The sequence below is a fragment of the Cebidichthys violaceus genome, unplaced genomic scaffold, assembly GCF_023349555.1.
Source record: "Cebidichthys violaceus isolate CVI_PGR_0920_01 unplaced genomic scaffold, fCebVio1.0.p SCAF_20, whole genome shotgun sequence".
In the NCBI taxonomy this organism is placed as follows: domain Eukaryota; kingdom Metazoa; phylum Chordata; class Actinopteri; order Perciformes; family Stichaeidae; genus Cebidichthys; species Cebidichthys violaceus.
In genome coordinates this window covers 9,172,458-9,184,172 of record NW_027176373.1, presented here as the reverse complement: position 1 = coordinate 9,184,172, position 11,715 = coordinate 9,172,458, and the positions used below count along the sequence as shown (strand labels likewise).

Here is an 11,715-nt window from a genome sequence, read left to right as displayed (position 1 = left end):
TCCCAGCGATGGTCTTTTCGAAGGTTACGACGAGTGTCTGACCATGTTGCATCTGAAGACCGTACCTGAGGAATAAGTGGACAAAAAAAAACACCAGTCAGTGTTGTGCTCCCGCCGACATACTTGCATTTCTCAAATGTTCAAAAATTATTATTTCTCCGATCAAATTAGGGGGAGTAAAAAATGACCAGTGACACAAAAAGATTAGGTTTTGATGAAAATTCAAATAATTCACGTATCACATTTTGGGGGAAAAAAATACACTGCAGAGCGTCTCACCATATCAGACATGAGCGCTTTGAAATGCTGGATGGCCTCCTCCCTTTTGTGCTGCTCTCTCTCTCGGTCGATCTCTTTGGTCTGCTCTGATCGAGCCTTCTGCACCTCCCGCTCCCTCTCTCGGAGACTGGCCTCGATACGAGCCTGCCGCTCCAGTTCTCGCTCCTTGTCGAGGTCCACACTCTGCGGAGGAGGACACACAAGGTCTGCATCAGTTTCGTTGTCAACAATGAGGACCGTGTACGAAAATAGACACGTGAACTCTCCATTACTAGTCAATTACACACACTTGGTGTATTTATACAAGGGATATCGACTCATGTTTTTGTTGTAATATACTTGATAACAGATTGATTAAAATGATTTCTCTGTCTCAGTGTTTTGGAGCTTCTCATCTGCGACACATGATTCAGTCCATTTCTGAAGTCGACATTTGTAGACGCTTTGACTCGTTTTTACTCATCAGGAATGTATTAGCTCTGTGTGAATAAAACCCATTACTGGGCTTCATGAACACTTTCCAGGTTGACTGACTCAACCAGGCACTCTATGAATGGACTTGAAGAAACCCTTACACCTGTTCGCTAAAGCACGGAGCCGGTTAGGACATCTTCATTGGGAAAAACTGAAACAATATGATGTTTGAAGTACAAAGAAATGTTAAGTTCACAGCTGCTGTTATGCAGATCACAGATCACTACCTTGGCTTGTTTTTCCATGTACTGTTTGAAAAGTTCTTCTCTGAGTGCGGAGCTCTCCACAGCCTTGTATCGTGGGTCAGTCTCTAGCCTCTCCTTCACTTTGCTCCACCGATGGCCGACCTCTATGTGCTGCTCACTTAGGAGATCATAAAAGTCTAGCTTCACCTGGGAGCAAACACACACATCAAAATTGGAAATCTGTCAAAAACAAATGGTGAGGAGGAAAGCAAGACCTGCAGATGGCAAAAGCCTGCAAGGTCTCATCTCCTGGTCAACTGACCTCTTTCACCTAAATACCACCACAGTCGTGGTCTAGAGAGATACCATACATTGACATTATTATGTGAGCGGGTGATACCTTCTCTCCTCTGGACTTGGAGTCCTCTTTCTCTCTCTTCCTTATAGCGGTGATGAATTCCATAAAGATGGCCTCCCGGTCCTTCATCTTCTCGATGGTCTTAAATCGCGGGTCTCGTCCGTGCTTCACTGCAAATTCACTAAATGTTGTTCTGTAAAGATTTTTGGAAAAAAAGAGAAAAAAAAAAAGAATAAAATACCAATAACATAATACGTTAAATACTAATAATATATTGTGAAATTAAATATTGTGAGTAAACTTCAAAAAGGAGAAGAGGATTGTAAAATAACAGTTCCATAAAATCATATATCAGTTTCACTCGTGCTCTGAAATAAAACGGAAATGTCAGAAAACCTACTCTTACAGAACAATAATGTCATAATAACAATAAAGTTAGTGATAAATATCAATACTGTCTTTTTAAACACAACAACTGGCCTGTTTCTCTACCTTGGTGTGAACTTTGCCTCCTCCATCATCCTCCTGAACTCGTCTTTGGCCTGCATCAGCTTGTTCTTCTTCTCCTTCCTCTCCTCTTCTGCTCGTGTCTTCACATACTGATCGAACACCTGAAGAAGACATAATCACAAAACTGTGACTGAACGATGGAAATAAATGGCCAGTACGTGGCACAAGACTGTGAGAATGAGTAACAGTGTGGGGGGAGAGGGAAAACACATGAGAGAGAGAGAATCTGAACCTGTTTCCTCTCTTTTGGGTTGAGCAGAAGGTAACGTGGGTCAAACACAATCTTATGAAGCTCTTTGTCCCAAGTCGAAAATGCAGACACCTACATGTAAGATAGACAATGCATTAGAAAGACAGTCCAATATCAACTTGTGTCTTTAAAAGATTCTTTTTCACATATTTGCATTACCCCTCTCTCCAGCAGCATTTCTCTGAACTGGGTCATCCGGGCCTCGAGCGGCACTATAGCTCGTTCTCTGGCAGCTCTGAGCTCGGCCTCCATTGCTGCTTCCTTCTCAGAGTCTGCCTCCTTCACCTCCTCCTTCCTGAGGGTGAAACAGCAAAGGTCAAGAGAGGTGGGGGGAGAACGAATTAGAAAGAAAAAGGAAGGAAAATACAATAGACAGTTCCAGGAAGATTGACAATATATTTTTTAGAGACATAAACTATTAGATACAGCTGAGGATCGACAGAAAAGGGGAGAGAGAGGGGACAACATGCAGCAGAGGGCTGCAGGTCGGATTAGAACCCGACCTGCTGCTGTCGGGGCACCACCTTAGGACATGGAGCACCCGCTCTGACAGGTGAGGTACTGGGGCGCCCTGCACGATAGCCATAAGTAAAAGGAGACACACATGACTTACTTCCTCTTTTTAGCTTTGGTTGGTTCCTCATCCTGATTTTCTTCAGTAGCAATGGCTAATTCTGGCTCCTCTTTATTGACACCTGAACACAGACACAAATATTAAAATATTTATTATTAACGCCAATCAAACAACTGGCTTATATTTCACAATTGTCATAAGTGCTGTGCTGAATGCCTTTGTTACTGACTGTATGTGAAGGAGTGTTTGTCCACACCTGTCTTCTTGCCGTCCTCCAGGCCTCTCTTGTGCGGCGGCTCCTGGATGTGCTTGTCGACGTCCGCTCGACCAACCAGCTCCTCGGGCCGGTCCCACATGGACAGCCGTGTTGTGGGGTTGTAGAAGAACACCCGATCATCACCCGTCCATACCACACACCTGATATTAAAATTTAAAAAAGGCATTAGGTTGATTGAAATAAAGTGGAGTAGAGTGATGGTGTGGGCTGTGGTGTGCGTACCATGGCGTGCCAGGGATTGGGTTGGTGGCTACTGGTCTTGCTTTCTGAGCTGCTTTTTCCTCCTCCGTCATCTCTTCTTCTTTAGGCTCCTTGAAGGCGAAAATCAGTTATCATTACTATTGCATTCATACTATTAAACAATATATTTACTATATTCTTTTATTTTGTGTGTGGTTTATTTCAGAAGTGTGTCTTTCATTATATATCATTATAGTACATGTAGAATAGTAATGTGGTATAGATTATGGGCAGTGTATAGCATTTCTTGCACTCTGAATTATTAATACAACAACACTGTACTTTGATTATGATCAGTTTTCCATTAATTACAGAGAGCAGGGGTATTTATGACATAACGTGCCATTTTTAAATGTTCTTGATAATCAGTGCGCTGTAACTTTAAGTTTAATGCAATTTGATTCCATTCATTTAGGCAACGGGTACAGCAACACTTAAAAAAAAAAATCCCATAATCAGGGCATAATAATATATATGAGCACTATACTACGAGGCTCCGATCATTACAAAAACATCCACATCTGAGTTGATATCATCCCTACCAACCCTTCACCAGTCTAGTTAATCAGGGATTTGGGAGGCGGATGAAAGGGCACCAATATATTTTTTAAAAACTCTCTTACTCACACTTATTGCTTGTGTGCCATTGGTTGAGCTTCCGCATGCCAATGGTGGCACACGTGCTTACGGTTGCCTACCCCTGACCTAGACTGTGGCGGCCCACCAGTGTCAGATCTTTTACTTGAGTAAAAGTACTACAGTGTAAAAGCACACAAGTATTGGCATCTAAATATACTTTAAGTACCAAAAGTGAAAGTGCTCATTATGCAGAATGGGCCCATTTATACCTATTAATAGTATATATATCACTGGATTATAAATATTGAAGCATTAATCACTAATTTTAACTATCGTACATACTTAATAATTAGGCTATATACTACGTAGCAATACATTATAGTTTATTAGTTAATTTGTATTGTGAATTAACAATCTCAATCTAGAACTAGTAACTAATAATGTAAAATAAATGTAGTGAAATTAAAAGTACAATATTTCCCCCTGAGATGTAGTTGGGTACAAGTATAAAGTTACATAAAATTAAAATACTCAAGTACAGTACAAGTACCTGAAACTTGTACTTAAGTACAGTACCTGAGTAGCCCAAATGCCCTTGGTTACGTTCTGCTAGAGCACAAAACTGTTCACAAGAGCACAAAGTTCTTCGTAGATCTAGCCTCTTAAATTTGCTCTCAAAGTGCTCCAGATTGATGCATAACATTGTAAAATGTGCAGCAGCAACAACGCACCTTGGAATAAAAAGATTTGAGGTAATTCAACCAGTCACATACCTCTTTCTCATTGTTAGTGTTTTCTGTTTTGTTTTCCTCCTCCTCCATCTCCATCGCCTCAGCTTCCTCCTGGGCCAGACGCTCCTTGAGCCTTTCTGCTTCTTTCTCTGAAGACAGCGTGGAGAAAAGGCACCACACAAACAGTGAGGTAACTAAAAGAAGTGTAGTATAGCTCAACAAATGCAGCCCGTCAATCATCAATTCTGCCAGGGGTTCATGTTCTGGAAGTATAGCTGCTGCAAGTGACACTAGTAAGTCTTAAGACAGATAATGTTGGCTCAGGGGTAAAGCTTATCTTACAAATGTGGTGTTAATGAGAAGAAAAACAAAGTGGATAAAGCTTTTGATTTAGGTGATACTTGAAACCAACCCAAGCTTAGCACCCATCATCAACCAAATCCATTTATGTTCCACTACAAGCCTTGCGGATCATCTCATCATGTTGGAGCTGGCAAAGATTTTGTGTGTGTGTGTGTGTGTGTGTGTGTGTGTGTGTGTGTGTGTGTGTGTGTGTGTGTGTTGTATGTATGAGTCAGCAGTGCCTACCTTTTTCCACCAGGGCCAGTGGTTTCTCCCAGGTGGACTCCAGTGTTCGGTTGTTGTAGTAGTACATTTTCCCATCAGCTGTTTTGTACTCGGACCACTCAGGGAGCTGCAATGATCCAGCCATGGAGGCAGAAGCTGCCGAGAGAGCCAGCTGTTGGTGCATCATGGAAACTAAAGGCGGGCCCATGCCGGGAAGCATGCCTGTCATTAGACAGAGAGGGAAAAGACAGACCAGGATTGGTGGAGACTCGTCTTTCTGTCTTAGCCAAGTGGACTATACTCTAGAAAAGACATTCGTTTATACATTCATTTGTGAAATGTCATTTCCCAGGTGAGAAAGAATAAAACTGATTCACTGCTACTTAAAAAGGGCTGTCCCTCTAAACCATTTGCCTGGTCATCTAGAGGATTAGATTATTAGATGAGTGAATACAAAAAATAATTATCATCATTTTGTGGAAGAAATTGCTCAAGTCTAAAGAAACATAACTCATTGACAACACTGGCCACATACACAAACAAAGCAGTGACCCCCCCCCCCCCCACACACACACACACACACACACACACACACACACACACACACACACACACACACACACACACACACACACACACACACACACACACACACACACACACACGCCACAAAGAAAGACAACACACAACATGTAGCCCGTATAATCCTACTGAATCTCTACTTGGTTAAAGCAACCAGCTAGCATTATGGGACCTAACAAAGATGGATTCTGTTTTAACACGTTTCCATTCACCAAACACACACTTCAAAATGACTGGTCCTAACAATCAACAGCTCAGCCACATCTAGTGTCTCTCATTTACCAAACAAAAATCCTGCTTGTTTTAAAAAAGAGAACTGGAAATTAGAATTCAGTTCGTAAATATCTTCTTCTTCTTATTATTATTAAAAGTATTCTGGAAACGAAAGGTCTGCAACAATAATCCCATTAAGCCTTAATAACAATCAAGCGTTCTGTTTCTGTCTGTTGGAATGAAGAAGAGTCCACTGATGGATCATGTTCACAGCATTCACCGCCATGCCACTGTTTCAGGGTTCCCATATATACCATATGGCTCATATAGACACCATTCACTACCATGCCTTCTACTGTAGATCTGAGATGCGAGCGGCTGGGTGTTTACCGTTGGGGCCGGGGCCTGCCTTTACACAGGGGGCACCTACTATCTGCATCATTGCTACACCTGCAAGAACAACGGACAAGCAAGCATCTGGTTGAACACAGCAGGACACTGGATATGAGCCTTCATGGTTTGGACTGTGCCTTATTGTTATGTCATAGTTATGACATTTATGAGCCTGTAATGTTTTTAGGGGTGTTAGGAATGAGCACAGTGTACATTAGGTTTACAAACTGGATCAATTTGGAGGCTATTGCTACATTAACAATTATGATAAACAGAAAAAGAAAGAAAATTATAAAAGAAAAACAAAAATCACATCTCAAGTAGTGAATGAGAACACACAGATCTAAAGTCAATCAGGAAGCTCTCCGTCAGATATTTGTCAGCTAAATAACAATCAGCCCAAATCTAAAACCATCTGATTCTAAGTCAGACTTTGCCGGACACTTCGTCCACAAAGAACACAATATACATATAGAGAATTAACTTCTTTCATCAAATTATGTCAAAATGAGGGACAGAAAAAAAAAAAAGGAATCAAAGAAGACAAAAAAACAGAAGAGAAAGCAAAAGAAATAAACATGAAAGCAAACACACAAGAGCATTTGCATTAACCTAAATTTAAATTCAAGCCACTGCACTCAATACTTGTTGATGTTCCTATAATCCTCCTTCATGTGATAACAGCTAAAATTACAGTCCACTGGCTACCTTCTTTGTTGTGCTGTAATCAATGTGTACCCACATTGCTGAACTAAGTAGCTCATTAGCATCAGAGTAATGGAGTAATCTTCACTGGTTAACTTACTAGCAAAAATACACTTTCTCCTAGGGTTGTCCCGGTCAAGTTTTTTTGGCCCTTACATAATAGGTATCTGCTGATACATAATCAGTTATTTACATAGCAGCACCAGATTTATGTATTGACTAAATATGCATCTGGCACATTGAAATAACAGGTGTAGCCTACGAATTTTGGCCGACCATAGTTTTCATGAGCTATTTAATCCAAATTTCAAACTATTCAAATTAACAACTTCAATTATTGATCTGACATGGATGCGAGAGAGAAGATGTATCACTCTTAGCCCGGATCGGTCCCCTGACTCAGGACATCTCTAATTTCAACATGTCAGACTGAAAGTTCTTTCATGGAGCCTGACCAATAGATCTGCAAGATAGCTAATTACAGTATTTTACCTGATTCCAATGTATTTATACAGCAGTTCCTCTGTAAGATAGCAGCAGCAGATATTGTTTCTTGCTCTTAGTCTGTAGTTCTTACCTGGCAGAGGGATGTGCATGCCCGGCAAGGGCACCCTGAAAGGAGGCACCATGACGGGGGGGAAGGCAGGCATGGTCGCAGTGGGCTGGCCCACACCGTGAGGCAGGCCTGCAGGAAGCAGCGGCATGGTCTGCACCGCCGTAACCGGTGAGGGCACCGTGGACACAGTTACCACAGTGACTGGAGACACAGCAACCGTTGAGGACACTGTGGCAACAGGGGACAGGTCGGCTACAACAGTGGCTTTTGGATATAAAAACACAAATAAAGAAATTTATTTTTGCTGTAGTGTGTGTGTGTGTGTGTGTGTGTGTGTGTGTGTGTGTGTGTGTGTGTGTGGTCCATATAAGACTGTGACCGTACCTGCGATGGTCACAGAGGGGGAGGGGGTGGTGGAGTCTGAACTGGAGGCGAGTGTGCGGGAGGGAGCTGTGGACGGGGCCTGAGTCAGGGAGGCTGCGGATGTTGTGCTGGCTGTAGTGTTGACACTACTCGAGCTGGCAGCTACAGTCACCCCAGCACTTGGACCCGAACCCGCTACAAGAAGAGGGTTGAGTTCAGACTGCTGGATGATCTTCACACCATCCGGTTTACTCCACGATGACTCTCTGGTCCTGGCGTTGTAGTAATATGCCTTTAGAGGGGATAATGGACAAAAAAACACTTATTAGGGAACACAAAGTAACTAGAATATATTTATCATCCACCCCTGTAATCACACAACAACATGTTTGTGTATATAGTGACAACCAATTTTGTTGATTATATTGACATTCAAGCTAAAGTTATACCTTGAACATCTGCTTACTAAGCAAAATGTATCCCAAAATGACTTAGTTTAGAATGGCAGCACAATATCCAGTCCAATATTAAAGATATTAATAAGAAGGGGATTTCCAAGTGAAACAAATGACAATGTATAGTGAGACAGTGGCTACTTTAAGCAGTTTTCAAAAGCTGCAAATGCAATCAAGTGATTAGCACCATTAAATCAGCAGTCTATCTAAAGTCTCATAGCATCACAATATTATTATCAACAACAACCCACAGTAATACCAATTATGTCTCTGTCTTAAGTGTTATATTCAAATATACTTTTGGAAAAACTTTGAAAGTCTGTAAAAACATGAATCATTAATTAATTTATCAAACAAGTATAGGGGCCCCACAATGAGCTTACATGTGATCTCCAGCTTACCTTTCCCTCAGGCGTCTTGTTCTCTACCCAGATCTCCTCTGTTGGGTTGAGTGCAGGGGCTCCGGATGCAGGAACAGGGGGCATCCCAGGAGGAAACAGCATTCCTGGAGGAGGAGGCAGGTTCCCCATGGGAGGGGGAAGGAACGGAGGTCTCTGCAGCAAAAGATAAAGACCCAGTATTACATTTTCAGACTTTAAAAGGAGTAGGGCTAGGAATATACATTGCCCAATTAGAGTCCTCCCTGGTGGCCAGATAGACAAGCAACGGACTATTCAGCCAGCAGCCGGCACTTAAAACCTCTGAATTCAAATTAGGAGGTTCAAGTCATCAAATTGTATCATTCAAAACAAAATCACACAGTCAAACAGAATATGAATTGGTTTTAGTCATAATCCTCCTGGATTCTGTCTTGTTCTAGAAGCTAGTACTGCTGTTATTCATGCCAGAGAGGACTAAAGCTTTCTTTGTCGTCAATTTCTTTGCAGACTCTGCCTGCCAAATGGCTTCACTGGGCATGGGACACATGACATTTTCATGTAACAATTACCCAGCATTTTACCTTCAATTTTTTAAAGAAAAAAGTATTGCATTAGATAGGAAAGATATTTTCTTAGTGAATATCTCTTTTAGTGAACAACAACCCCCCCACCCCCCTGCATAAATAAAGGGTAAAAATAACAACATTGTTATTTTCTTATGTTCTTTTTTATCACAATCCGTGATGAAATCCTATATCGTCCTATTCCTATGCTAATTTTAGTCTTTGTATTTCTCTGTATTAATGTATTACACTTCTACAGAGAACAGCATGCATGTCGTATAAGAACGGGCAACAGTCACCTGTAGATGGGGGGGTCCAATAGGTGGAGGCATGCCTCCTGGAGGTGGAATGGGCGGCATGTTGGGGTCAAAGGGTGGACGTGCAAACGGGGGTCGCGGTGGGGGTCCCCTCATCATCCCAAAAGGAGGTGGCGGTGGCCTCAAGAGTGGTGGTGGGCCTCGTAACACTGGGGTCTGGGCAGGCGCAGGTGCAGGCGCAGGGCCGCGGAACCGTACTGCCTGCTGCACCATTCTAGCACACAACACAATACCAAGTTACAACCAGTGTTGTAAGTGTAGCATCAACAAAAACCCTCTGATATGAGCACTTTGATCAGTACTAAACTTGTCATACTGCAAGTAGATATAATGCTTGAAAGTAACCAACTACAGGTATGGCTGGGCAACATCATTCATATTATGCTATACATGTGGTTCTCAACCTCTTACTACTTAAGGCTCATTTCTGATGGTTATAACATTACAAAGAACCATCTTCACAAATGAAGAAGAAACATGGTTTTGTTTTGCTATGGTTCTGCTGATTTACGTACAGTAAATGAGTTGGAGAAACGTGTTTTTGAAGATGCGATTGCACTGACGTGAGTGATGTTTATGGAGCCGTACGGTGCAACGGAAGTAACGTTACTGTACGTTGTGTAGGTCGGAGGTGTTTATTATTCCACATGTTCTTTAAGGCGATATCCTGTTGGTCATGGTAACGTCACATGCTTAGATCATAAAAACAAATCAAACACTCAAGATAGTCTCGTTTACTATTAACTAGGCTAACGTTAACAGAAAGCCAGTCCATTCAAAACACTGAATGGACGGAGTTGTGTGCCCCTGCTTACTAATTAATGTAGCATAGCGTAACTAGCTGGCTATTGTACATTAACATTTGAGCACAGAACGCACACGTAAGATATGAGCTGTGTCTGAACACACATTCGGGGCCTGGTGAAGAAGTAAGTCTGGTGAAAGAGGAAAACATCTGGCCATGTTTGATCTGGCTGCCTATGTTTACCGCGTGCCACGAGCGGAGCGTAGAGACGAGCCGCTTGGCAACACAGGCTAGTTAGCTAGAAGCTAGTTAGCTAGCACGGCTACATGCAGAAGTAAGACCACTGTTTATCACAATCTCTCGACCAAAAACAATTCTACCCAACTCCATATGCCATCTGGGCTTGTGGTTAATAGTGCACTGAGCTCATATTCATGTGAACACATTAGCCGCTATTATCTGACCTGTTGTCGTTGAACCCGATAGCCTCGCTCTCGGTCTGCTCCGCCATTACAGGAAAATGTAACCACTCTCTTCCTGGAAACGCCCCTAAGTGGTTTCTACTTCTCGTACTCGCTAAGCGTGGCTGTCAATCATAGCGCAGACCTAGTTCTCTGCGCTCTGATTGGATGATGGTTTTCTCACAGTGGTTTGGCCAAGTAATCACTGGGTCTTGTTCTTCATAATGTCTTTGTTTAGTCCATACTCAGGGTGTTGTTGATATTTAATTGGACTCTTGATCACGACCATTTTTTTGCATAGCCCATTAACTTCTCTCTCTGCGGTGCTGGGTATTTTGTATGCTGTGGGTATTTTGTGAGTCCATTGTGGTGGAAAAACAAAAGTCCTCTACTTAAAAATAGTAATAGTCTACCACAGGGGAAAACCACTGCACTGTTTTGGGATGTCCTGTATTCAAAAATGTACTTGCATAAAAGTCAAATCCATAACAAAATCTGCATGCTAAAACCTTAAAAACAGAAGCAAAATATTAATGTCCACTCATAAACAACATTGTCTGCCAAATTAATGTAATGTAATCTTTCTTGATTGGTTTGCAGTGGAATAGTGTGTTACACAAATTAATCATGTAAAGTATCAGCGCACAATATATTTTACAGCTGACAATCAATTCAATTTTATTTGTATAGCCAAATATCCCAAATCACAAATTTGCCTCAGAGGGCTTTACAACCTGTACTATGTCATCCTCTGTGCTTGAGCCCTCACATCGTAAAGGAAAAACTCCCCCTCAGGTAACATTATGTTTTTTACACGCAGATATCATTTGTTTTGGGGTTCTTAGCATTAATTTGTGTCCACTAGAAATTATTCAAATCCAAACAAAGACAGAAAATGTATTTGTATCGGAACATTTAGAATATAAAAGCTGACCAACAGATGGATCACAGATCATTT

The 11,715-nt window shown here is 41.8% G+C and overlaps 1 protein-coding gene across 10 annotated transcripts in view; it reads right to left on the bottom strand.

Annotated features, from left to right (window-relative positions):
- Positions 1-10,829, bottom strand: part of tcerg1b (transcription elongation regulator 1b (CA150)) — a 12,810-nt gene extending 1,981 nt beyond the window's left edge. For 3 of the 10 annotated variants that reach the window (XM_068716124.1, XM_068716123.1, XM_068716128.1), the window contains exons 1-18: positions 10,761-10,829; positions 9,534-9,765; positions 8,693-8,845; positions 7,858-8,128; positions 7,495-7,737; positions 6,210-6,269; positions 5,046-5,246; positions 4,500-4,606; positions 3,130-3,218; positions 2,860-3,047; positions 2,670-2,751; positions 2,216-2,351; positions 2,039-2,128; positions 1,789-1,907; positions 1,339-1,489; positions 981-1,145; positions 280-462; positions 1-65 (exon numbers count right to left, since the gene is read on the bottom strand). The exon at positions 1-65 is cut by the window's left edge. In XM_068716124.1, coding sequence (XP_068572225.1) covers positions 1-65; positions 280-462; positions 981-1,145; positions 1,339-1,489; positions 1,789-1,907; positions 2,039-2,128; positions 2,216-2,351; positions 2,670-2,751; positions 2,860-3,047; positions 3,130-3,218; positions 4,500-4,606; positions 5,046-5,246; positions 6,210-6,269; positions 7,495-7,737; positions 7,858-8,128; positions 8,693-8,845; positions 9,534-9,765; positions 10,761-10,807 — 2,582 coding nt within the window. In that variant the 5' untranslated portion in view covers positions 10,808-10,829. The remainder of the gene's footprint in view (positions 66-279; positions 463-980; positions 1,146-1,338; positions 1,490-1,788; positions 1,908-2,038; positions 2,129-2,215; positions 2,352-2,669; positions 2,752-2,859; positions 3,048-3,129; positions 3,219-4,499; positions 4,607-5,045; positions 5,247-6,209; positions 6,270-7,494; positions 7,738-7,857; positions 8,129-8,692; positions 8,846-9,533; positions 9,766-10,760) is intronic. The other 7 variants (XM_068716129.1, XM_068716125.1, XM_068716131.1 and 4 more) reach the window with 4 other exon arrangements.
- Positions 10,830-11,715: the final 886 nt, after the last annotated feature.